This window comes from Microtus pennsylvanicus, chromosome 13, assembly GCF_037038515.1.
Source record: "Microtus pennsylvanicus isolate mMicPen1 chromosome 13, mMicPen1.hap1, whole genome shotgun sequence".
NCBI lineage: Eukaryota > Metazoa > Chordata > Mammalia > Rodentia > Cricetidae > Microtus > Microtus pennsylvanicus.
Genome location: NC_134591.1, coordinates 56736016 through 56763196, shown reverse-complemented (window position 1 = coordinate 56763196; position 27181 = coordinate 56736016). Strand labels below are relative to the sequence as shown.

At 51.5% G+C, this 27181-nt stretch overlaps 1 protein-coding gene across 5 annotated transcripts in view; it reads right to left on the bottom strand.

Annotated features, from left to right (window-relative positions):
• The window catches only part of Epha10 (EPH receptor A10), a 37191-nt gene extending 12049 nt beyond the window's left edge, over positions 1-25142 (bottom strand). For 2 of the 5 annotated variants that reach the window (XM_075945401.1, XM_075945403.1), the window contains exons 1-8: positions 24447-25142; positions 22474-22538; positions 19774-20452; positions 11665-11820; positions 10902-11252; positions 6883-7067; positions 3015-3186; positions 210-318 (exon numbers count right to left, since the gene is read on the bottom strand). In XM_075945401.1, the coding sequence (XP_075801516.1) occupies positions 210-318; positions 3015-3186; positions 6883-7067; positions 10902-11252; positions 11665-11820; positions 19774-20452; positions 22474-22538; positions 24447-24552 (1823 nt within the window). In that variant the 5' untranslated portion in view covers positions 24553-25142. Of the gene's footprint in view, positions 1-209; positions 319-3014; positions 3187-5571; positions 5973-6882; positions 7129-10901; positions 11253-11664; positions 11821-19773; positions 20453-22473; positions 22539-24446 lie in introns of those variants that run through there. The other 3 variants (XM_075945402.1, XM_075945404.1, XM_075945405.1) reach the window with 3 other exon arrangements.
• Between the last annotated feature and the right edge of the window lie 2039 nt (positions 25143-27181).

Below are 27181 nucleotides of genomic sequence, written 5' to 3'. Positions count from 1 at the left end.
CCCTCCTGCCTCCACCTCCTAAGTGCTGGGGTTGGCGGCTCTTAGGGTCCCAGGCAGCACTGGGATCTATGTAGCAGTGTGTTTGAGTCTTTGTGTGTGTGTGTGTGTGTGTGTATGGCAGGTGCACTTACAGGTACTTGTGTGTACATATTTTATACACGTGGGGACAGAACCCACCAGAGGTCACCAGGATGAAACCAACTACCTACCTCCTCCAGATAGCCAGCACACTCATCACAGAGCCCAGGACCAGGAGGGCTGAGACGGTCACAACTGTGACAACGACAGCAGGACTCTGGTCTCTGGACCCCGAGGCAACTAGGAAAAACAAAACAGAGCAGGGGGCTGAGGCAGGCAGAGGACTAGGCTACTGGGCAAGCGCCAAGAGAGACTTTTGTCTCAGACACTTGGGAGATCCCTTAGCCCCTAGGCACACAGTAGCACCAATGCCCACAGTGGTCTTTGGAATGCCAAACACCTCTGCTTGTAGGCAGGGCTGCTCTACCGCAGCCCAGCTCTGAGAGGAGGCAAGAGATCAAGCAGCTGGGGCTGATCTCTGATTATGCCTTTCAAGGGGGCAGAGACTTCAGAAGCTCTGCAGGGTCACAACCTCTGTTTAGAGTTCCTTTTCCAAAAGAGTATCCGCCAGCAGCAGTACGTTAACTTTGAGCACACAGGTGTCTAAGACAGGCTGCGTGTGCCTGAACTATATTGCCCTGTCTCACACAACAGACCCACAAGGGTTACTGTCTCCAGTTTGAGTTGAGGAAACTGGTTGAAGAAATCTACCTAAGGTGTCCAAAATCACACAGCTAGCTCCAAGTGATAAACACAGGATTTTGTGGAGTTTTGTTTTGTCTTTGAAATGGAGTATCACATAGCCTTGGCTGGCCTTTAACTCCTGTAGCCAAAGATAACTTTGAACTCCTTGACCCTTCTGCCTCCACCTCCCAAGTGCTGAGATTACGGTCATGTGCCACGGTATCTAGGTGAGCCCAAGACTGGAACCTGTCCCCGACAACCTCTGCCTGATGCCAAAGCAGCTCTGAAACTGGACAGACATGCCCAGGACCCCAGTCTAAAGAAGTGCACAGGTTGAGAGACAAAACTAAGTAAGTTGACAGACAATACTTAACTATAGAAAGAGAATGAGAGAGAGAGAGAGAGAGAGAGAGAGAGAGAGAGAGAGAGAGAGAGAGAGAGAGGGAGGGTGGGCGGGGAAGAGGCGAGCAGAGCGTAGAGCAGAGGCCAATGCTTCCTTCTTGAGGTCCCTGAGGAAGCCAGGCCTGGAAGACTGATAGACTGTGGTTGCATCCCAGGCCCTGATGCACAGGTGGGGCCTGGAAGACGGTAAGCAGCCCACAAAACTGGAGGCTACACTGTCCAGAGGCAGAGGATGATGGGGTGAAAGCTGAGTCGGGATGGGACAGGGGAGCTTGGAGAGGCACAACTAGAGAATCTTGGATGCAGGCTCAGGAGAAAGAAGCACCCTGAGGCTCACGAGGAGTGGGGGACAGATTCCTGCCTGGCTGGAGAGGAGAGGACAGGGACAGCCAGTGGTGGTGCGAGTGAGGATGGATAGCAGGGGTTTGAGAAGGGAAAGATTCGGAATAACTGTTAGGGAGGGGAAGTACCGGACGCTAACTGTAGCAGCTTCAGGGAGAGGAAGGAGGAGGAGAATGGCTCACACCTGGGGACCACGGCGATGTGGCCAGACATACAGGGTGTGCTGAGGTGGGCTTTGGCTCAGATGGCTTCGTCCACGCAACTGCCTTCCCTACTCACTCACTTCCACTCGTTCAAATAGACCCCAGCCTTAAGACGCAGCTCTAATCTCTTCTTGCCAGCACCTGCCCCGAGGCAGCAAGACGCGTGTTCTAGCCTCCCAGAACCCTTCTCTCTCCACATGTTATCTTCACCTCCCTTTGGGCCCCCAGCATTTCCTATCTTGGATTAGAGTTGTGTAGCAGGTTGGGAAGAAGTCTTATCTTGACAGCTGGTGCCAGAACGCCTCTTAGGGGGAATTGACTTTGTGGGGTGGGTGCAAAGGGAGGGGGTACTTCCCTGAACTGCGCTGGCTCGATAGTGGTGAGATCCTGAGGGCTGGGGCCACAAAAGGCTGAGCAACCAGAGGAAGCTGCTGGCACTCACACTGAAAAGGGGATGGACAAGGAAGGGAAGGCAGGACTGAAGAGAAGAGGATCAGGAAGCAGAGGGGGCAGGGGGGCGGGGGACCGTAGTTCTAGATCAGGAATTCTAAAGTTCAGCTTTTCTTTTGGTGTTAGAACTTTGAGATGCAATTTATACACCACTACTTCTCTCCCTCTTCCTTCCTCTCGCTCCCTCCCTTCCTTCTTTCTTGTTTCTTGAGCCAGGATTTCATAAGCCCAGGCTGGCCTCAAACTCTCGGTTTCCCTTCCCTTCCCTCCTGAGTGCTGGGATTAGAGGTCAGCACCACCAGCTCAGCTGTTTACGCTGCTCAGGCCGACCTTGAACTCTGTGTAGAGGCACTTGGACTTGAACACCTTTTGATCTTCCTATCCCAAACCTTACAAACCACCTGGATTACTGGCCTGCGCCACCTTGCCCAGCTTTTATTCGCTCTGTTTAAAATGTGCAGGGCTCACTTTCATTGCTCCCTTCCAGGTCCCCTTTCCTTCAGGGAAGCTGGCTTCACAGGCAAAGCCTGAGGGCGGCGGGGGGTGGGGGGAGTGGGACGACGGGACAGTGCCCAAAGATGGATCTTTGTCATGGCAAAAAGAAGAGCAGCAGGAAGGATCCAGCAAGGTCCAGAAAGGTGATTTTGAGAAGCCTGGGAAAGAGGCTCTGTCACTGAAGATGTAGCCTCCAAAGAGGGACTCACCAGCTGTCCCCGAGGCCTCTGCAGTGTGCAGGGAAGATTCCCCGTGGGTGGCTGCAGATGGATCTCAAATTGTTTAACTAAGTAGATGCAGAGTGGCGGTTCTGTGGCTCCCTTCCTGATACTCAGCACCCTCCTGGTGCACACCACTTACCTTCCCCTGGGGTCTGCACTTCGATGCTTGGGTTGAAGCTCTGGGCTTCCCATGAAGGCCCTGGGGAGGCTGCCCGGATCTGAAAAACGTATCTGGTAGCAGGCTTCAGGTTGGTGACAGTGACAGCCGGTGCCCCTGTCTTCACTGTGGAGTACGTCTGCTCACTCTGACCCTGGAGAGGACAGAGCAGTGAGGCCCAGACCCATGAGAATGAGAGGGAGGAGGGGAGCAGGAAGACAAGGAACTTCCCTTCATTTGGGTGGGGGAAGCTGACCCAGATCATCTTGGGAGACAGAAGAGATTTCTCCCATAGGATGCCCAGCGCCTCTTTCAAGACTCATCCCATAACAGGCCAGAGCTTCCTTTGCAGGGGTGCCCAGGTGGTGACTACCAGGGCTTGGCAGTCCAGGGGTGAGGTAGGCCTGAGCCCAAGCAAGCCACACACTGCCACCTGCCCTGTCCTTGATACTCAGGAGGCTTTTTCATACCCCCCCCCCCCCATAAAGACTTGCTTAGCTAGAGCTGAGGCAGAATTCTGGCTGTGACTGGTGAGGACCTACTGGAGGCCACCCACTGTGCTGGGCCACACACCCGGTACAGCCCTTATGCAGCTCCCCAGAGTCAACATTTCTCTCTCCTTGTTAAGCAAAGGCCAGGAGGGTACCTCTAAATCTTTCAGGTCTGCCCTTTGCTGTACCCCAGTACACCTGGCACCCAAAAGTCTTCAGAAGGCTCCTTGTGTCATTTGATTCTGCCCACACCTTATTAGGGTTCTTACCACACCCACAGATTGGAAAGTAAATGCCCACCTATGGCCTGCGATCCTCCTTTTCTTTGACAGTGACATTAATGGCCACAGGGCAGACTTTGACTCAACAGGAATTCCTCTGAACATCTGAATGGTCAAATAATCTTTAGTGTGATGGTTCATTTGACCTTGGAGGTCAAAGGTATATGCTAGGTGTCTTCTTCTATTGCCCTCCACTTTTATTTATTTATTTATTTATTTATTTATTTATTTATTTATTTATTTATTTTTATGTGCATTGATGTGAAGTTGTCAGATCCCCTGCAACTGGATCTTCAGACAGTTGTGAGCTGTCATGTGGGTGCTGGGAATTGAACCTGGGTCCTCTAGAAGAGCAGTCAGTGCTCTTAACCACTGAGCCATTTCTCCAGCCCCCTCCACTTATTTTTTGAGGCAGGGTTTCTCACTGAACCTGGAGCTTGCTGAGTAGGCTAGACTGGCTGGTCTGCAAGCTCTAAGGATCGTTCTGTTGCTACCTCCCCAGCATTAGGGTTCCAGATGTGTGGGAATTCAACCCACGCTCTGCAAGTGTTTTAGTCTCTGAGCCAGCTTCTGAGTCTCATCACAGTTAATAGTTGCTGTCAGCCTGACGGGGCATGGAGTCTCTGGGGGTGTCTGTGAAGATGTTTCTCCACAGATGTTCAACTGAGGAGGGAAGACCCACCCTGAATGCGTGCAGCATCCTCTCCAAGGGCGTGGAACCAGTAGAAAGGAAAAAGTGAACTGAATATCAGCCCTCATCTCTCTGCTTCCTGACTGCAGACAGCGTGCGACCAGGAGCCTCACACACTCCCGCCACCTTGCCTCCACACTGTGGGCGAAAACAAGCCCTGCCTTTCTTAGGCTGTTTATCTCTGGCATTTCGTCATATGAATGTCACTAATTCACCTGGAGAGAAGACAGGCCATGGCTGGAGGTAGAAAAGTGGGGTGGGTGCCACATGAGTTATGAGGGGGGCTGCGCTGAAACATAGAGGAGGTTGGTGTGGAAGGCGCTTTGGTCCCAGAGAAAAGGCCTCAGACACCTGTCTCTACCTGGTGACCCAGAATCACTTCAAATACAATCCCCTCTGTACTTGCTCTTCTTTCAGGGACCTTTGTCCCCAGCGTATTCATTCACAGTCATTGGTCAAGGGCCTGGGACGTACAGCAGCTCAACCTTGAGACTCTTGCCTGTGCTCAGACAGCTAAGTGTCTTTTCTGAGCACCTACTGCATACACTGCTCTCTCCCAGAGGCCCTCACTACTGTCATCTCAGCGCCAGGGCTCCTCCTGACCTGGCCGTCCTTCTCACAGATACCTCTCCTTCAGCTGCCATCTCTGTGTTCAAAGTTCTCCCCCCAACCCCATCTCTCCAGCCCACAGCATTGATCTGAGCTTCAGATACACAGGACGTCCACCTGGGTGACTGACATGCTTCATGGAGAGCAAGACCATACTCATTCTGCAGCCCCACCTGCTCCCCCTCTGAAGTTCTCCCCCTCAACCAGCAGCTCCTCCTCCCCTGTGGTTCTCCCCCTCAGCCAGCAGCTCCCCATCACTTGGTCACCCAGGCCCATGCATTTGAATGTGCCTCAGTGACCCTATTTTTTTCCTAGGCACCCCAACTATCACAGCTCTCAACAGACTTCTAGTAAGCAAAAGCCATTATCTGATTCAGCAAAGCCCTGCAAGCTGAGAAGGAGTAGAATTCTGTCATACTCAGAAAGAAGTCTCTCTTTAATGAATTAATTTGCATAAAAGGGAGGCACTGTTTCACCGAAGATCACATCTCAGAGTTAAAGACATCAGATTGCAGGGGAACAGCAAGGGCTGGGAGACAGCAGCACACATCACAACGTGGCTGAGCTGTTACCACAGATTTAAAATGCTTATGAGAGGAGAAAGGCAGGAGGCGCATGCCTGGGATCCCAGCATTGGGAGGTGGTGAGCTACATGAGACCTGATCTCAAAATAAAGATAAATAAAATATAAAAGAGGGGATAGACATGGAGAAAAGAGGAGGGGCACTTGAGCCAGCCTGGGGTGAGGGAGAAAAGCCAAGACACTCGGCACAAGGCTGTGTGTGGTAGCACACACCTTCAACCCCAGCACTCAGGAGACAGAAGAAGGAGAAGCCACAGAATTGGAGGCCAAGGTGACTTGGTGAGACTGTCTCAAAAACAAACAAACAAACAAAATCAGCAATAGTATCTTTCAAACATCAAAATCAGACAGTGTGGTGCATACAATACAATCCCAGCTCAGGGACACAGAGGTTGGAGGGTCAAGGTGTAAATTCAAGGCCAGCCTGGGCTACTTAGTGAATTCCAGACCAACTAAGGCTCAGCAGAGAGAACCTGTCCCAAAACAAACAAACGAGGATCTTCTGCGGGACTGTTTGCTACATGGAAAGCTGGGGATGGTGGTCCAACCCTCATACTCAAGAGTCTGAGGCAAGAGAACTGCTGTGAATTCAAAGTCAGTCAGAGCTACGTAGCAAGACCCCATCTCAAAAGTAAAAATATCTCTATGGAGTTCACAAGGAGTATGCTCTATTTGTTTCGTCGGTTTGGTTTCTTGAGACAGGGTCTCGCTAATGCATTCCTGACTGGCCTGGAACTCGCTTTGTAGACCAGACTGGCCTTGAACTCAGAGATCTGCTGGCCTCTGCCTCTGCTGTGATTAAAGGCTTGTGCCTCCATGACAGCCAAGTAGGTGCATATTTTAACATGCGTAAGCATGTGGCCACAGGAGTGCAGTTCTCTATTCTGGAACATACCCCTCCAGCCTGGCAAAGTACTCCTGTGGTCACGTGGCTATCTCTATGTGCCTTTCCTTTACAAAGGGGTCTGCAGATGGTATCTGTAAATTCAACCAGACACCCCCAAGCTCTTCATCTCCGCTAAGCCCTAAACCAAAAAGGCAAATGGAGCTGTTCATGGTCAAGTGAGGAGAGGAGAACAGAAGGGATAGAGAAAGACCTCGGGAGGCCGCAGCTGTGTTTGGAATGGCAGAGGACTAAGACTGAGGGAGGGAGGCAGGCAGGTCCGGATCCAGGGGGCTTCCAGCCGAGACTCACCTTCTCGTAGTAGCGGATCTCATACTCGGTGCCGTTGGCTCCGGGAGCTCCAGCAGGAACAGGCTCCCGCCATGACAGGGACACGCTCTGAGGCTCCACGCGGTCCCTGCGGATCTCATCCTCCTCCCAGGGTGCTGAAGGTAAGCAGAGTGGGACGCTCCTCCTGGACCCACTGCCCACAAGATCTGGGTGAAGGCAGGAGGGGCGGGGCATGCACTTGGGCGCAATGTTAGATGGGGGCGTGGCCTGTGGGTGGAGATGCGGACTGTTGAGCGGGCCTGAGGGACAGAGACTTGTGGGACCAGAGGCTTGAGGAGAGAATCTCTGGCCAAGGCTTCTCTCTTCTTCATTGTCTAGTGGGAGGGAAAGCCCTGCTTGCCTTCCCTCCACCCAGTTTCCCTCATCCGGCTTGGTTCTAGTCCGTCAGTCTTTCTGTGGTTTGAAGACATAATAAGCGTGTATAGCGAGATTGGCTTGTTCATGGTGGTACGGCCGCAGGCAAGCGAGTATTAGAAGGAAATCACCCCAACATGATAAAGAGAAAAACGCGTGAAGCTTCCAGAGAATGTTACACTTAAGAGTGAAAGACTGTAAACTTTTTCTGTCTGGAGAAAGACCGGGAAGCCCGCCTGCCAATATAGTACCTAAAGCTCTAGCTAGAGCAACCAGCCAAGAAGAAAAATGTAAAAGACGCCCATACTGGGCCGATGCAAAGGTGTCTTTGCTCTAGGGTGACAAGATCTTAACATGGAAAACCCTATGAAGAGTTCACAAAGGACTCAGAGAAACAGCCTCACAACACGAAGACTTGTATATGAAGGGCTTGGGATGAGACTCAAGAAACACAGTCAGGGGCTTGGTCAAGTTCACCAGTCAGAGCGGCCCATGACCAGCAATGTCCTGTGCTGGCAAGAGGTTCGGGAAACGGTGCAAACTGTAAGATGGTTCCGGAGCACTAGGTAGTCGGGGATAATAGGGGAGCAGTGGGGACAGCACAAACGCGGCCTGCCCTTTGAGCTTCCGGTCTCCTGCAGTACACGTGGGTCCAGCTGGCCTTCTCTCTTAAATTCCAGAGTGACTATGGATTCAGAAGGAGCCGAAAATCCACAGTTGACAGCTGATTGCTAGAATAGGGGGCGGGGGAGAGGTATTATATTTTTAACCTCTGTAAAGTCAGTGGGACTGAATGGACCCGCGTGGCTGTAGTGAACCCCAGGCTACATGACCCACAGTGCAGTACTGCCCCCATCCTAAAAATAACTTGAAAAACCCTTTCATCTTTCCCCAGTGCCTGACCCTTTGAAAAAAGCCATGTCTTTGTGAGCCGGACAATAGCAACCTGCCACTCCAGTGCACAGTTGCTTCTGAGGCGAGTACTCTCCCCTGCCCCCAGCAGCGCCTCGGGCTGAATTCACTTGGACCTGGCATGAAAGGGAAAGAAGTGAGGACGCTTCCTAGGAGGTGGAAAAGCCACGGGGGAGACGAGAGGCGTCGTGTTTGAGCTTTGTTAGTCAAGAGCATCAGATGGCCAGGGGATCCACAGTAGGACGTGGTCCCATTTTGGCCCTCAGAGATATAGAAGATGAAAGGTTGACAGACCCTGACAATGAAGGGCTGGTAAGATGGCTCAGTGGGTAGAGTGCTTGCTTTACAAGCGTGAGAATCTGAGTTCAAATCCCCAGAAACCATGTAGTGCTTTGGTACTAAAAGCCCTTGGGACAGTTAGCCTGGTTTACAGAGGTAGCCTTTCTCAAACATGAGGCTGGATTAGAGGGTAACCTCTAACCTCCACAGGTCATGTACACACACACACACACACACACACACACATACCGCTCAGTCATATATATATACACACTCAAAAAGAATCCTAAAAATCAAACTAAAACCTCAGCTTGGCCAAGACCCATCAGGCTGAGGAGAAGAGCTTCTAGGGCACCCTAACAGCAACCTGTTGCCTTGCCCTGTTGATTCTGAGTGGGGGATACTCAGGTCAGTCATGGCTGCTCTGAGATATTTGTGTGTATTCATTCCCTTTACTGTCTGTTGGTTTAGGGTTGGGTTTGCTTTTGTTCTAGCCCATAAAAGATGTTAGCTAAGAGAAGAGGTTCTAAGAGAGGTTTCTTGCCTTTAAAAAGATACCTATGGCTGAGTGTGGTGGCGCACACCTTTAATCCCAGGCAGGTGGGTCTCTGAGTTTGATGTCACCCTGTCTACAGGGCAAGTTCCAGGACAGCCAGGGCTACACAGAAAAACCTAGTCTTGAAAAACAAAAACAAAAAAGTATCAGAGTCATGGCAACTGACTTGTAATCACACCTATAATATCTCAGCACCTGAAACAGGAGGATTGCTATGAATTTAAGACAAGCCTGGGCTGGGCTGGAGCAGTTAAGAGCACTGGTTGCTCTTCCAGAGAGCCTGGATTCCATTCCCAGCAGCCACATGGCAGCTTACAGCTGTCTCTAACTCCAGTTCCAGGAGATCTGTCGCCCTCTTCTGGCCTCTGCTGTTACCAGCATGAACATGGTACACAGGCAAAACACCCTAAACATGAAATAATAAAAAAATAAAGACCCTGCAAATATATATATATATATATATATACACACACACATATATATATAGTGTTTTATAGAAATAGTCATTAGTAGAAAAATTATGACAATACATGCTTTTTTTTTGGCTTTTTGAGACAAAGTTTGTTTATGTAGCCCTGGCTGTCCTGGAACTTGCTGTGTAGCCCAGGCTGGACTCAAACTCACAGAGATCTGCTGGTCTCTGCCTCTCACGTGCAGATTAGAGGCATGTACCACCATGCCTGATCATGTCTCATTCTTTGAGACAAAGTCTGTCGTGTAGCCCAGGCTGTGCTCAGATTCACTTTGTAGCTGAGGATGACCTTCAACTCCTGGTCCTCTTGCTTCCATTTCCCAAGTGCTGGGATTGCAGAAATGCCTGCTTTTTTTCGTTCTTCCTCCCTTCCTCCCTTTCCTCTTTCCTTTTCTCCCTCCCTCCTTCTTTCCTTCTTTGGTACTGGTGATCAAACCCAATGCTTCAGGCATGCTAGGCAAATATATCATGGAGCTACTTTTCCAGGCCATGAATTGTTAAAAAAAAAAAAAAGTGAAGGCACTAGCAAGGGTTAAATCTCAATAGAGATAATAAAGAACAGAAGTGTCCCAGAAAACCAGGTAGATTGGAAAATCTCTCTCAAAAGTCCTAGGAAAAGGATTAAGAGCTAAAAATGATAAAGGAAGTGACAAGATGTGAGAATCAGAAAAGGGATGTACAACCTAAGGCTTAGAGATCGTTTTAAGAGATACAGTGGGCTCTCTACTCAAAGCAGCAGCGAAGAGAAGTTTCTCAGGAATGAAAAAAGAACGAGCGAATCAAAGGGCCTACTGTGCTCCAGTCAGACTGAATGGGAAGAAATCCATATTGGTTATGTTTTCATTTTCATCAGCAGGCTAAGAAATTATTCAAACACCCCTGTGTGTGCACATCTATTCCCCCAAGGTAATTACAAAAGAACGAAAATCATCCCGAGCCTTGCTAGAAACTCAAGTGACAGAGTAGGGTCACAGAAAACAGGGAAGAAGGGTCACACTGCAATCAGACAGGAAAGACTGGGAAGCCACCGCGCGAGCTTATCCATCTTGCAGAGGGCACTCGAGGGATTACTTGAAAGTGTGCACCAGAGGAGAAACAAATCAGAAGTAAATGTCAAGGATGCGGAGGGTGTGGTATCAAAGGTGATTTTCAACCCAGTCGAGTCTCAGAAATGGGTAAGGCGACCACTCTGCCGCCTTGTGACCTGGCCTGAGTCCCTGCTCCTTCAAGGGCCGGGAATGCGGGTGGAGTCAGCAAAGGGATGGCGGGGAGAAGGGGGACACAGAGAGGCGCCTCCTGGGTCAGGGGGTGCGGTCACGTGGGTTCCCAAAAGCCTTGGGAATGCATGCAAGGAACTCCTGCTGGGAGGTAGTGGGGGACGGTCTTCACTGGGGCGCGCCGCCTTACCCCCGGGTCCGGTGGACACTGTGACCTGCGCGTAGGTGGCTCCCGCGGCGGCCGCGGGGCCTGAGACGCCGTTGAGCGCGGCCACGCGCACGGTGTAGCGCGCGCCCGGCCGCAGGTGCAGCAGCGTGGCGGCTCGTTCCCGCAGCCCGGCCTGGCGCGGAACGAAGGCCACACGTGGCCCGCAGGGTTGGCATGCGCCCGCCGGGCCGTCGCGGCCGCAGAGCAGGCACAGCAGCGAGTAGGTGACGTCGGAACGGCCGCCGGAGTCCGCAGGCGGCAGCCAGCGCAGCCGCAGCGCCAGGGGGGAGCGGCTCAGGCTGTACTGCAGGTCCCGTGGAGCGGACGGCGGCCCTGCGACATGGGGTGGCGCTGAGTGCGGCCGGGAGGGGACGCGAGCGCGCGGGGCATGGGGACTCGGGACGTGGGTATCCTCATAGGTAGCGGTATGGGCGCCGGTAGCCCTTGATGGGGATGTGAGGGAGCATCCAGGAACTGAGACGAGGACATGGGACCATCGAGGGGACTGGGATGGAAACATGGTCACCGGCACAGAGGGCATGAAAAAGAGGAGGGACATCCCAGCCAGGCCCAGAGAGAGGTTAGGGGTGTGGAAAGATGGCCACCCACAGAGCCATCTCCATCCTTCTGGGTTCCCCCAGGCCCGGGTGCCCAGACCCAACCCAGACTTCCTTTTTGCCCTGCCAGTCCAATTCCCAAGGCTCCGTTTCAGCCCTCCCCACCGCCAGTCAGGAGGGGCACTCACGGGTGCAGGAAGCTGAGGGCGGGTCAGTGGGTGAACGAGCGTAGGTGTCCTGGCACACGCAGAATGTAGAGGCCTTCTCCAGAGCCAGGCTGTGCTCCGGGCATGGTGAGCAGAGGGGCCGCCTTGGGGACACTTTGAAAAACCCTGGGGGACAGGCTGTGGGAAAGGGCTGGTGAGGAGTCTCCTCCCTGACCACGCCCCACCCTGCATTCCTGCTTTTCCTGGATTAACGAGGGGAGAGTGGGGTGACAGCTCTTAGCCCAATCTCACCTGGCCCTTGAGAAATGCTGTGTGTTCAGGGGACGGTGACATAATTGACTTCTGGTAATACATTTGACTTCATCTCCATGGTTAAAAAGAGAAAAGCGAGGCTGGGAGAGGTTAAGATGCCCAATGCCCCGCGGTTAGTGGGTTTCCCACCCCAGCCTGCCCCCTTTCAAAGCCCTGACAACACGGCCCTGAGGAGCAGCCTAAAGTGAGCAAGAGAAAAGAAGGGTGCGGCCTTCAAGGACAGGTCCCCGTTACTCAGAGACAGACACACACTCCCATTTAGACAGGCAGGCAGGCAGGCAGGGGGGCACTAACACACGCGCGTGCGCACACGTGTTCACACACACACACACACACACACACGCACACACTCACGCACGCACGCGCGCGCCAAAAGTTCGTTCTCCTACTACCATCCGCTGTGCCCAGTAAGAGCATAAACATTTTCCAGCTCACACGGTGGATGCCAGTGTGGAAGCAGAGCTGGGCAGGTGGAGGGGTGGAGCCGTCAGAATGCTCCAGTGGCTTCTTAGACTAGTTCTATGTGACACTACTCAGGAGCCTTGCTGCTCTGGCCTTCGCTCACCTAACAGCTCCTAAGAACAGACTGCAGCCTGAATGGGTCTGTAGCCGAGTTCACCTCTGATTTGCTTTTGGTCTCGGACGCATTGGTTAATATTTCTGAGTTTTGCATAGACTGCGACTTCAGCAAGATTATTGGAGGACTGACTGAGATAAAACCCTGGTATGATCCACTTCTGTATGGATTGTTATCATAGTGATATTAACAGTGATAGTGCTTCTCCCTTTCCGGGCCCCTGGAGGGAACAATGAACACAAACTGGCTGACTGATTGAGGCAGAATCTCCTGCAGCCCAGGCTAGCCTCCAACTGACGGTGTAGCTGAGGATTGACCTTGAATTGTTCTTCCTGCCTTTCCTAAATGCTGGAGTTACAGGCAAGACCACACTCTAAAGTCCTATTTTGTTTGTGTGTAGTGGGAGGGTGTACGTGGCCCTTCGTGAACATGTAGAGGCCAGAGGTCCGTGTCAACTGTCTTTCTCTGCCTCTGGGTAGCTTTTTTTTTGAGACAGGGTCTCTGGGAATCAGAAGTTCACCGCCTCAGCTAGTCTAGCTGTCCAGACCGCCGTTGGGATTTGCTGCCCCCTTCCTGTGCTGGGGTCACAGACAAGCTCTGCCATGCCTAGCTATTATGTGGATGCTGGGCATCTCAGCTCTGCTCTTCAGGCTGCCACAGCAAGCACTTTTACCCACCGATACTTCTCCCCATCCCAAATGCCCATTTTAAAAATGTTTCCATCAGCGTTGGGGCAGTAGCTCCTGGCCCCCGCTCTCTGCTGTGGTTGGTCCTCACATGACTCTCCGCTGCTTCCCTCCAGTCTAGCTGAGGGTGGAAGACTGGACCCGAGAAGACAGAACAACAGCAGGGAGGAAGACTAGCCCTTGGGAAGTACTCTATTAAGAGCTGAACCATCGTATTCTTTGAAAGGCTTAGACTCAGGAGAGTCCCATTTTGCCCAGAGTCCCCTGTGGCATAGCTGGGGAGACGGGGCTTGGCAGTCCCTTTCCTTTGGCACAGTGGTTCTCAACCTGTGGATCATGGCCCCTGGGGGTTCAAACTACCCTTTCACATGGGCTGCCGAAGACTATTGGAAAACACAGATATTTACATTACAATTCATAGCCATAGCAAGGTTACAGTTATGAATTCGCGACGAAAATAATTTTGTAGTTGGGTCGTCACAACATGAGGAACTGCAGCAGTAGGAAGGTTGAGAACCACTGCTTTAGTGCAAAATCCAGGGCAACTACCCCTGTGGGCCTTTGGGTGTGGTCATGGTCAAAACCAAGACTTGCAAGTCTGCTGCAGTTATTAGCTTTGCTGCACTGAGTTGAGAAAACCAGCAGTCAGATGGGAATTGTGACTGTAGCCTGTTGACTGTGTGCTGAAACAGAGAGGTGAGGGCCTGGACAAGTGCCCACCCCAAGGCTCGGTGTTGGGAGGAATGTAGAGGTGCCTTGCTCTCGGTGGAAGAGGGTTAACGGCATAGCTGTGGTCATCATGGCCCCATCACAGGCAACTGTGGTCCTCCCTACTTGGAGAGGCATTGTCTAGAAGAGTGTTGTGTTGTAAGACAGACAACCAGCACCTTCCTCTTTTCAATGTCAAAGTCAGAAATTCAGAGATCAGATAGTTAAACTCCCACAGCCTTGCCCCTGTACCATTTTCAACAGCTTAGCTCATATACCTCATGATGGGGAAGTCTCCCTCTTCCTACCCCTTTGCTCCCAGATAGACAGATACTCATAGGAAGAGCCCAAGTTGGGTGCCCTGTGTAGAGTCACCTCTGGCATCCCACCAAGGGTCCCAAGTGATCTGTATAGTCTCAGGGAGCAGGCAGACCCACAAGAGACTTGGTGATAAGTTACTTTTGTAACCCTAATGTGTTCCCTAGAGGGAAGCTGAATCTCATTGATTCCTGTGGTAGCTGGAACATGACCTGGGTACCAGTGCAAACCCGACCTCTTCTGTTCCCTTTCTAGCCTCTCCAGCAGCCCCCCACTATGTCCACTCTGAACATCACAGAGAGCTTCTTATCCTGACCTGTGATGTCCCACACCCTCTACCTCCTGGCTCTTTGAGTTCTCCTGAGTCTGCTTCCAGCAGCACCTCCCTTGGGAAGTTTGTCCTAGATTTCCCCCCACTCCCCCACTGCCCTGGGCAGGGGTGACACCATTACAAGTGACTTTTATTTGGTCTCAGCCTGGGGGCGGGGAGCATGTCACAAACCAGAGATCTCTAGTCCTTGAACACCCACAGTTTTATTGTCTGTATAAGCCAGGTGTTCTAGGCTCTAAAGACGTACCAAAAAGTACACAGGAATCCGACTGTCCCTGCCCCGTCACCTCCACACCTGGCAGAGCACAGACAGAGGTTGTGAGTTGGTAATTCCCTCCAACATCTGGCTATGGAAACTGCAAACACCCCCCATTCTGATCCACATCTCCTCTCCTGCAGTCTGAAAGGTGGGGATGAGCCACCCTCTGTTTTAGGATAATTCGTCATCTCTGCTCTGGACCCCTGCCTTTCACCTCCCTCCGCCCAAAGTCAACATTCCATCTGTCACCTCCCCTACTGGTCTTTGCAACCCCCTCTCTACTGCCTCTTTCCAGTGATGTCACTAGTGGGCGGAGCAGAAAAGCAGCCCATTTCCATGCAGGCATAAGGGCTCTGACTATAGACTATTTTAAAACAATCCTAAAACCGACTAAAAGTTGTCCTGCTTTTTATTAGCAACATGCGTCAGCAATTTCAACCCGTGTCAGTAATAAAACACTCCTTCCTCTTGAACAGATTGCTCCCCACACATATTTGGTATGCCACTGCCCCCCCCTGCACACCCCACCCAGTATATATACAGTGTCTCTGGTCTGCAATAAAAGTTCTCTCTTTGTTCAAACAACATGTTCATACACAAAGATCCTTTCCACTCAACATCCTGCTGAAGATGCTGTCTCTTCTCCCTTCAAATCCAGGCTGCTAGTCTTTCCTAGTGACTGTGCACACGTGTGTTCATGCGTGTGTGTAAGGGAGTCTTACATAACTCAGACTGGCCTCACACTTACTGTGCAGCTAAGGATGACTGAACATCTGATCCTCTTGTCTCTACCTCTTGAGTGTTGGGATTATAGGCATGTACCACCATGTCTGGTTTCTGTGATACCAGGCTGGAACCCAGGGCTTCATGGATGCTAACTCAGTCACATCCCTAAGCTGGATCATGAACCAATCTGACTCCTCGGGGTTCTTTGTTCTTCAGCTGACTGCAGCCTGTTCTCTCCATTGCTCCACTAAAACTGTTCTTGCCAAGACCGAGTGAACTCTATCCAACCCTTGACATGTCTGAGTGCTCGCCGTACTATAGGCTGCTGTCTTATTCAGCTCCCTGAACCACCGCGCTATCTCCTTCTCCTCTGTACCCTTTACCCCTCAGCATACCTCCTTTAATTGCTTTATTTTTAGACAGGGTTTGTTATGTAGCCCTGACTGTCCTAGAACTCACTATGTAGACCAGGCTGTCCTGGAACTCACAGATACCTGCTTTCCTCTGCCACCCAATTGCTGGGATTAAAGCAGTGGTTCTCAACCTGTAGGTCACGAACCACTTGGCAACCCTCCATCTCTAAACATATTTACATTATGATTCATAACAGTTTCAAGATTACAGTTGTGAAGTAATGGGAATAATTTTATGGTTGGGGTCACCACAATATGAGGAACTGTATTAAAGGGTCACAGCATTAGGAAGGTTGAGAGCCACTGGCCTAAAGGCATGAGCCAAAATCACTTCTAGAAAATTCGTTTTTGCTGGGTATAGGTTACATAACGAGAGTTCTTGCCTGTTGAGTCACCTTGCCTCTTAGGGTTTTTTTCTTTGTTTCTTTTTGAGATTGGGCCTCATGTAGCCTAGGCTAGCATCAGATTCACTATGTAGGTGAGAATGGCCTTAAACCCTGTTCTTCCTGCCTCCGGGTTCTGAGATAACAGGCTGTCAGCAACCACCCCGCCTCCCATCACTTCCATCTTCATCACTCAAGGACAGCTGCATCCACTTCAGTTCAGGACTCGCGGTCTCTCTCCCGGACCATTGTGTTGCCTTCCTTCCTCCCTCCGTCCTCCAACGCTTCCCACCCCGATCCTTCCTTTGCTATTGGCAGCTTGAGTGGTCCTTTGAAAAAATAAATCTGAAGGTGTTGGCTTCCCTCCTCCTTGGCTTAAAGCATAAAGTCTATCTCACCCTTCACTCAGGCCCCGCCCCTCTCCCAGCTCATCACTCACGCCTCGCACGCCCACATGCCCTCTGCGGTAACCACACTGGATTACTTACTTAGTACCAACCACTTTGTTCCTTCCTGTCACCATGCCTCTGCAGAATGTCTCAGCCACCAGGAAGAGAAACCTCCCTTCCTTTGGAAAACTCTCCCCGTCCTCAGAACCCGGCTCTCTGTGGACACGTCACAACTACAGTCTGATGGCTTAGCACTGACTGTCAACTTGACACCCAGGAGACAGATTTCTAGGCACGTCTCTTGCATAAGGTTAGCCTCAGAGAATGTCTGTGAGGGATTGTCTTGACTAGCAGAAGGTTAGCCTCTGAGAATGTCTGTGAGGGGTTGTCTTGACTAGCAGAAGGTTAGCCTCTGAGAATGTCTGTGAGGGGTTGTCTTGACTGAGTTAATTGAAGTAGAAAGAAAAAAAAACCATCTTTGTTTGTTTTTGAGACAGGGTCTGTTTACAAAGCCCTGGCTATCCTAGAACTCACTAAGTAGACCAGGCTGACCTTGAACTCACAGAGATCTTCCTGCCTCGGCCTCTCAAGTATTAAAGGCCCATTGGAGCTGTGGGTGGCAGCATTTCCCGAGCAGGTGTCTGGATTGCATAGGATGGAGAGACACAGCAAAGCCCCAACAGGCATGCATCAATTCACTGGGCTCTGCTCTTGCCTGTGTACAGAAAGAGGCCAGTTCTCTCAGGACCCTGCTTCTCTGGCCTCCTCTCCATGATAGACTGTGTCACATAGACTCATAAGCAAACAAACTCTTTCTCCGTTAAGTTATTTCTGTCAGGCAATTCTGTCATAGCGCAGAAAGGAAGCTAAGACACACGATTCCCCCAACGCATCTCCACTGAGCACCTACCACAACCTGTCCTACGATGGACGCTGGGGCTGCCGAGACGACTGCTGAGCTCAGAAACGCATGCATATACACATCATGTCAGCACACCACTGGAGCATAGGCACAGAGGACTCCGTGAGAACAGGATGCTTGGGAGAGCTCGGGTTCTTGCCTCTTTCATGTTAACCGCAGTTTCCCAGAGAATGGGAGGCTGCGTTCATCCACACACGTAAGACCTGAGTGGATGGTGGAGTGAGTAGGAGAACACGTGTCCTGGTTAGCTGTAACTGTCAGAGCCGAGCATCACGTGCGTCTCAACTGAGGATTTCTCAGATCGGGTTGGCCTGCGGGATGTCTGTAAGGGACTGTCTTGAAGTAGGAGGACCCAGTCCGCTGTGGGATGCACCCTTCCCTGGTCAGACTGTCCTGGGCTGTATATAAAAAGCTAGCTAAACATTTGAACCAGAAAGCAATCTTCCTCCTTGGCTTTTGCTTTGTTTGCGTTCTTTCCCTGACATTCCTCAGTGATGGACTCTAACCTGTAAACTAAAAGCTTTCTTCCCTTGGGTCATTTTTGGTCAGTGCAACAGGTGAAATGGCAACACCAAGCTCAGTCACCTCCTCTGTCACCTACCATTCTGTAGGCCTGCGTAGTACATATTACTTTCTTTTTCAATGTTATTTTAACTTATATGTATGGGTTTTTGTCTGCATACCACATGTGTGCCTGGAAGAAGAGGGTGTCAGATCCCCTGGCACTGGAGTTTCAGGTGGTTGTGAACTACCATGTGGGTGCTGGGAATTGAAGTTGGGTCCTCTGCAAGAACAGCAAGTGCTCTTAACCCCTGAGCCACCTTTCCAGCCCCACATATATCTTCCTTATGACTTAAAAAATAAATCTTTGCCCCTTTGCATCTAGATGTGAGCTCGTGTCTGACCCGTTTCTATTGCCTGCTTTAGGAAGTTCATCCTTTGGTGAGGAGATGGCTCAGCGTGAAAGGGCGACTGCTGTCCAGCTTGACCACTGGCGTTCAATACCAGAACCCATGCTGGAAGGATAGAGCTGATTCTATTGGGTTTCCCTCTGGCTTCTACTTGTACTTCATGCATGCACACGCGCTCTCTCTCTCTCTCTCTCTCTCTCTCTCTCTCTCTCTCTCTCTCTCACACACACACACACACACACACACACACAGGTTCCTTTGAACTTTCTGACTAAACGCACACATTCCAGATCCCACCCTATTCTGCTGCTTCGAACCCACAGACCCAGAGGCCCAGAAAACACCCCCAGTGTCACGACAAATCTATTTCAGAAAACTGAGTGGGATCCTAGGAGCCATCTTGTGCAAGTTGCCACCCTTGATCCCTGAGATACCCCCGACAACCTGGCTTGAATATGGTCAAAGGTGAAATCTCTATAATGCTAGCCTGAGGTTTGAACTGCTGTGGAGTTTTTTCCTTATACATGAAGGAGGCATGGTAGAGCAATAGGTTCCCAGAGCTGGGCAAACCTGAATTCCAATCCTGACTACCCATTCCCCAACTTTACAACTGAGGCAGGTACTCATCTCTTTGGTAAAGGGAACCTATCATTTTTTTTTTTTGATTTTTCGAGACAGGGTTTCTCTGTGGTTTTGGAGCCTGTCCTGGAACTAGCTCTTGTAGACCAGGCTGGTCTCGAACTCACAGAGATCCGCCTGCCTCTGCCTCCCAAGTGCTGGGATTAAAGGCGTGCGCCACCACCGCCCGGCTGGAACCTATCATATTGCCTGGAATACAGAGTTCTGCGTTTTTATTTTTTGTTTGCCTGTTTTTTTGTTTTATTTAGTTTAAGACAGCATCTTACTATGTGTCTAGTCTGGCCTTGAATTCATGCTCTTCCTGACTCAGCATCTGAGAGCTGGGCTTTACAGGCCTAAGCCACTACCTGGTTCCTAATATATCCTTATATGGGGGTCAGATTCTCTTCTTCCAGTCGGTCTTGGCTAAGCCCACTAGAAACCGCACAAAAGGTCTTGACTCCCAGCTCCTCTTATGGCTTGTCCACTTCCACTCCTGCCTCTTCACAGAGGGCACACTCTTTCCTGCCACCTGCATGCTATGTCCCCATCCCATCCCTCCAGGTGCCCTGGATACCTTCACAGATGTCACCGCGTTCCTGGAATCCTGCACTGCAGCTGCAACGACCCACGGGCACCAGCCACTCGCCGTCGGCGCCACAGTGCATGCGGGGAGGGCTGCCAGGCTCCCCTTCTGAGTGGGACACACACGTTCCAGTCACTTCCACCAGGGTGGAGAAGGCACTCTCAGCTGCTGTGGCGGGGAAGGCCGCCAGGCCCCGCACTGTGGCACGGCACTGCTTGTAGTAGACACGCACCGAGACCAGCGCCACACACGCACCGACATCCTGGAAGGCTAGGTGGAAACCCTGCCGGCTGAGGGGGCCAATCTCACGCACCTCTGTGTTCAGCTTCATCTTGCGTTCCCCCAGGTCGCCTTGCGTGAAGCTCTCATCAGCGGCGATAGTGTCTATCTTGCGGGGCCGGTTGCCTCCTAGGCGGGGACGCCCACGTCCCAGGTCGGCCTCGGTTTCCAGGTAGTAAGCGTTGAAAGTCTCTTTGCAGGTGCCTGCGGCGCCAGGGATGCTGCTGCAATCCCGCAGCGTGAACTGCAGTTCCACGAAGATGCGCTGCCCACGGCCGCGGCTAATCCAACCCGTCTGCAGCCAGTTGTCCTGGTTGGGCTCCAGCACGTTGCATACTTGGTATGTCCGGATGGGACGGTCATGTTCGTCCACGCCACTAATCTCCTCCCACTGAGGCAACAGCACAGAGGTGGACATCTTAGAACCCGGAGCTTAAGCACTGGCCCGTCTTTGTCTTTTTCACTTCTGCCTTCCCACCCCCTACCACACAAGCCCCTAAATATGACAAAACGCGGAAAGAGGAGACACTTTGGAAAGGAACAAGTCAAATCCATTTTCTTTCCAGTACTGGGGATTGAACCTAGGTCTTGGGCTTGCTGGGCAAGAGCTCTACCACAGACCTCTTTCCCCTTTTTGTTTTGACATTGCATCTAAGTAGTCCAAGTTGGCTTTGAACTCACTCTGTCACGTAGCTAGCTAGGCTTACAGGCCTGTGGCATGAAGTCATTTCCTTTCTTTCTTTTCTTTCTTTCTTTCTTTCTTTCTTTCTTTCTTTCTTTCTTTTTTGCAGGATATCATTCCATAGCCTAGGCTAGCCTTAATCTCATTATACTGGCCTCAAACTCACATCAGTTTTTCTCCCTCAGCCCCAGAGTGCTAGGATTACCGACCTAGACTATCACACCCAACTTTCTCTTTTCCTTTTAAAATATGCAGCACTTTGTGGATTTACGTGTTGTCCTTGCAGACCGCACTGATCTTCCCTACATCATCCTAATTTAACACGTGTGCTGAAAAACAGCATGATCTTTCTTTTATTTATATATTTATTTTGTTTTGTTTTTGAGACAGGGTTTCTCTGTGTCTTCCTGGCTATGCTGGAACTCACTATGTAGATCATAGAGATCTGCCTGCCTCTACCTTCCAAATGCTGGGATTAAAGGTATGTGCCTCCAGCACCTGGCCAAAATCTTTATTCATTTATTTTTTGTTTGGTTGGGCTTTTTGGTTTTTTGAGACAGGGTTTCTCTGTGTAATGGCCCTAGCTGTCCTGGAACTTACTCTGTAAACCAGAGAGGCCCTAGTTGGCCTCGAACTCACAGAGATCTGCCTGTGATCACACCTAAAGGTGTGCGCCCCGCTACAATCTTTATTTATTTATTTTTTTGCATGGGGAAACTGAGGTTGCAGAGGAAGAGCCACTTGACTGCATGGGCACTGAGAGTTAATGACAGAGCTAGGGATGGTACCTGAAGTCACTAAACTGTGCTCAGTGACCTTTCTACCTCACTCCACCCCCACCTTGCTTAATCTGTCAATAATCGACGACTACCAGGAGCCTACTGTGTGTGACAATGCCCAGCAGTTTCCCATCCAGCTCACACTGCTCTCCCTAGACACAGTCAATTCTCTCATTTATTTAGCTCACTGACCAGCTGAAGCCCTGGTGTTCTCTAGCAGAGCCGCTCTGGCTCGATACCAAGGCTTCCGGAGAATATGAACTCTGTGGCACATCTTGAAAACTTCTTTCATGGGGCCAGGCAGTGGTAGCACACATCTTTAGTCCCAGCACTCAGGAGGCAGAGGCAAGAGGATCTCTAGGAGTTCAAGGCCAGCCTGGTCTACAGAGGGAGTTCCAGAACAGACAGTGCTACACAGAGAAACCCTGTGTTGAAAACCAAAATGAAACATTGAGCTGAGATACCTCAATGGGTAAAGGCACTTGCCATCAAGTCTGACCTGAGTTTGATCCCCAGGACCTACATGGTGCGTGGAGAGAATGGATTCCAACTGGTGGTTTTGATCTCCATGTGCACACACGGTGGCACCAATGCATATACACACATACATAAACACAATAAATAAATAAATAGATAAATAGATAAATAAATGACAATTTTTAAATTCCTTCACATTTTCCTAATATATAATGTACTTTAGCTGTATCTCCCCTATTATTCTCTCTTATCTTCTCCCCCCACACCAAACCACTTCTTCCCAGCAAGCCACCCTCCTACTCACCTATCTTTGTGTGTGTGGCCCACTGCATTTAGCTAAGGTTGCCTGCCTGAGCGTGGGTGGGAGTTTCTGTGGTACATTTTAATCCTAGGTGAACGCAGGGTGCTAACGGGACTGGCTGAGTCTTGGCCTACTGGAGGACCCTTGGGATGGAGCGACGGTTCAACACCTACCCCATTACTCGGCAGTGCAGTCCAACCCAGCTCAGCCTGGGAAGCTTTGGAGTCCAGGAGGATGACTAAGGAGAGGGGAGAACGGATGTCAGAAGCCACACTGTTAGGGGAGGAGGGTGGGAGTGATTGCTGGGTCCACCACAGATCTCCACAGGAGGGGATGGGGAGCAGAGCACAGCTCCAGAAGACCCGAGTAGCTCGAGGCTAGGGAGGGCAGCCGCTGTGATTAACGAAGGCACCTGTATTCATTCCCTGAGGCTTATGACAAATGACCACAAACCCAATGGCTTATGCCCTCGCTCCCCTCTTCAGTGTCTGACCCCGGCCTCTGTTTCTATGACCATGCTGCCTTCTCCTCTGGCTCCAAGTCTCGTTGTGCTCATATGAGGGCCATTGTGATCTCTTCATGTCAAAATTCCCACTCCCATCGCCAGTCTTTTTTTTTTTTAACCACTTAAAGTGACATTAACAAGTTCTGGGGATTAGGGCCTGGCCTTTTGTTGTTGTTGTTGGAGTGAGTGTCATTCTCAGCCTTCCACAGAGTCCATGGCAAATACTCTAAGGTCAGCTTTTACATTAGGAACAGAAGTCAGTGACCCTCTTCACCCTCCCCAAGTTCCCCCCAAATTATATTTAACTGTTAACCAGCAGGAGGAAGCTGTCAACTAGCTGTGGGTCTTGGATTTCTTGGGTGCACCCCAAATCCACTCAGATCCAAGGTCAGTTCACCAGTCATGGAAGAGACCAAAATCTTTTTCATTTGCCTTCCGGGGCCTCGGGTGAAAATGAAGTGGAGAGACCACTTAGCAAGAGGAAACATTCGAAATCTTTGCTTCTCTACCCAAACCGTTCCCCAGGGGCTGCCACCTCTACAGCGTTTGAAAGAACGTCATGGGTCCTTTCACATATCGTCCATGGCCCTCTCTACCCCCTCCTCACCAGAAAAGCTTGGAGTCACTTTATTCCCTCAGGATGTGACAGGTTGGCAGCCTGCATCCTTTCATGGGTTGGGCTCAGAGAAACCCAGGTCTGGATAGCAGAACCCTCTGCTTAAACACAGGAAGCCAGGCCATCCCCAAACCTCAGAAAAATTACTTCCCTAGATTGCTAAGAAAGGGAGTGGGTTTCCAATGTGGGGTCCTCCAAAAGGGACTGGTTCTAGGGGTAGTCGCGACGGTGGGCAGGGCCGCCGACAGGGCGCTGGGTTTCCATCACCAATAGTGCTTAGGAATTGCGTACTGGTGGCAGGCATCTGCCATCCCGCGCCAGGACAGACCCTGCGGGCAGAGTCTGCTCCAGCATCTCAGGGTTCTGCACCTGGTTGTGACGCCTCTGGAGTCAACTGAGCGTACAGCCCCCAGAGATGTGGGAGCAGAGGCAAGACTCCGGCGCTAATGACAGCCCCAAATCCTCCGCAACGCGGACCGCGCGTGGTGGACTCGATCCCAATTCAGCACTGCGGACAGCTCCACAATCAGCACTTCGGGCAGCGCCCGGACTCGGCACGGATGACTAGCAGCCAGACTCCAGCTGTTCACACCACGGTCCCCTAGGCCCCCTCTATTTGTCTTCATCCCGCCTCATGCTCGGGTCTTGCCGCATCCCCTCGGTTTCCCTGCTCCCTTCATCTCCCCGCCCTTACACCTCCCACCTCCAATCATTCTGCCTGTCCGTCTCAACGGCCCCTGAACTGCCTTGGGCTCCTGTGGTCCCCAGTCTTTCTTCCCCAACCTTCTAGGTCTCCCTCCAGACCTAAGCTCCTCAATACCCCTCTCTTCTCTATCGCTGAACCAGCCTCCCCTCTTTCTCCAGTTCTTTCCCGCCCTGCTGTTTGCTTGCTTCAAGCCCCCAAACAGAGTAGTCTCTCCAACCACTCACTCCTTCCTCCAGTTACCTAGCCCCCCAACTCCCTATTTTTTTTTCTTTTCTTTTTTTTTTTGGCATCGCAGGCTCCCAGGCACAACCCACCTTACCTTCCTCGGCGGTCCCGGGCCGCCCGGGTCCCAGAAGCAGAGCGAGGCAGAGTGGCATCAGGCAGACGAACAGGCGTAGCGGGTGTGGACCGGCGCCAGTCTCCATGGTCCACAGACGGAGCTGTCAGTGCGGCGGCGGCTCAAGCCTTGCCAGCCCAGCACCGCTGAGCAGCGCCCCCAGACCCCAAGGCCGGCTGGGGGCGGAGTCTCGCTGGTCACCATCATCCATGGGGACCAATCGCTAGGCCTCGCCGCGGGAGGACCACCAATCCCGGCCAGCAGAGAATGAGGAGGTGGAGTTTCATAGGCCAGGGGCGGATCGCCCAGCTGGAGGGGGAAACCAAGGGGTCCCGCAGATCTCCAAACCGTGGGGGTAGGGCAGCCCTGAGAGCTAGCGGGGATGCTGAAGAGCGAGACAAGCTGGCGTCGGTGGACCAGCGACCCTTAAACCTTAGCTCTCTGAATCCTGAGAAGTAGGCTCTGTGGGCGTGGTTTATAGAGAGGCGGTCCGCGGGGGAAGCAGCGACACTTGCAGTCTCTTAGCTATTCTTGGGAGCACCCTTGTTCCCAGGACTTGCAGGGGGTTTCCGAGTCTGATAGCCTGACCTGAAGCTCTAGGGAGCTCTGGTGTCTCCCAGTCCTTGGCCTCTTCCTGGGTCTGCGGCTCCCAGTGTTTCATGGTTCAATCCTTCCTCTTTTTTCTCCCGCCCTCATCACACACACACACACACACACACACACACACACACACACACACACAGAGAGAGAGAGAGAGAGAGAGAGAGAGAGAGAGAGAGAGAGAGAGAGAGACGGATCCCGATCCTAGGAGCTGCTTGGAAAAAGAGAGTCAAGCCAGAGACAGAGTCCCACCCTACCCGCACCGCTTCCGAGGCTGGGAAACCATGTGGACGCTGAGATGGGGACAGTGGCAGATTTTGCACGAACAATCCGCTTTCCGGGTTCTTGCTTCTGCTGTTGATACACATAGCAGCACACCCACAACCTCTATCCCACAGTCTGTTCAAGGTGTGGGTCCCCTATGAGCACCCCACTCCTCCCACCCCAGGAGAATGAGGAGAAATGCAGCCCCGGGAATCCCTGAGAAAGAGGCGGAGCAGTCCCGGAAGAGTTCAGCCGGAGCTGAAGAAGCCGCAAGGAAACGTGGGACACGACCTCTATTTAATGAAGGTCACTTTTGTGCTAGCTGAAGGTTTAACCATTTTGGGGGGGGAAGGGGAGGGCTGGGGGCCCATAGAATGGAGGAAGCAGATATTGAGTGTCACCATTTGAAATGAACTTGAGGGGATGAAGCGCCATCCACCTTGGGGCTTTTCAGGGGAGGCCAGAGCCCCTCTCTCTTTAAGTGCTACAACAGCCAGAGAAGCCTGAAGTGTGAGTGCGATCCTCCTATGCACTTGACTGGGGGGGTCCGAGCACCTGTACATTTTGCTTAGACACATACTCCTCACCTCTCCAGCTAACCCTTCCTGGGCACCATACTCTGTGCGGAGGAACTCATCTCTGCCATATCCCATACCCCTGGGCACTGAATGGATAGGAATCCATGGCATCATAGATTACTGGTCATTCATTCAAAAGCTATTCTCATATTCTATTTCTTTCCCTCCTTTCCTTCCTTTCTCCTTCCCTGCCTCCCTCTGTCGCCTCTCGTGTGTGTGTGTGTGTGTGTGTGTGTGTGTGTGTGTGTGTGCAAAAGAACTTGCTCACTACAAACACAGTTGCTGGACAGTAGTAATGGAGAAGTGGGTGGAGGGTTGGTTTCTTTTGCTTCTGGGAAGAAAGATTATCGGGAAGGGCTGGGCTGAGACACTGTGGGAAACTGAAGCCCTCTGTGGAAGCAAGAGGAGGTGTGGCCTCTGTCTAGTTCCAAGAGGTAGGTGGAATCCCTGAAATCAGACCTTCCTGAAGAAAGGCTCTTGTATCCCCCCCCCACCTCCCCTCCTCTCTTCATTCTCCTCACGCTCAGTTGCCCCTCCCCCTCCCCCAGTGCTGGGAGATGGTATTTTTAGAAGCTGCTTAGAGACCCAGGACTCCTTTCATTTCAGAATGAGTCCCTCACTCCACCACTCTCAACCCACCCCCCTTCAAAGTCAGGTCCTGTCCCCTTGGCAGTCAGTAAGGCGTCAGGCATGGCTTCTTGCCGCAGCTCCAGAGACTTTTGACCCTGGATACAAAAATGAAACACTACTCCCTCTGAGCCACACAGGAATCTTTCAGGAGTCAAACAGATGGAAGGGATTAGCTAGATAAAGCTACATAGGATGCCCACAAGACACCGTGGCTATTGGGAGACTCCGTTGCTCGCACATGGGAGAAGTTGCCAGACAGAGATCTTAGGCATGGGGGTGGGTGGGGAGTAAGGAGAGCGAATTAATCCTTCTCATTCTTCCTGTGAGCAATTTTTATATACAATGCAATCAGAGCAGAGAAACCCTTGTGTTTGCAGATTTATGCAAATCAGCCAGATCTTAATAGCACTTGCTCCAAGGTAGACCCCACTTTTCCAGGAGGTTGCGGAGCAGGTAACCTCTGGCGAGGAGGTTCTGCAGAGTTCCCTATCACTCTGCACCCCATGTCCTCCCTGAGAGCAGGGCTTGGTCCTGAGTTTCCTTGCGCTGTGTTAGTGTTCTCCATGGAGCAGACAACCTTCTCTGTCCAGTGAGATACTCCCTGCATTTGTGAAACCAGAATTTCCACATTTGGAAATTTGTTCA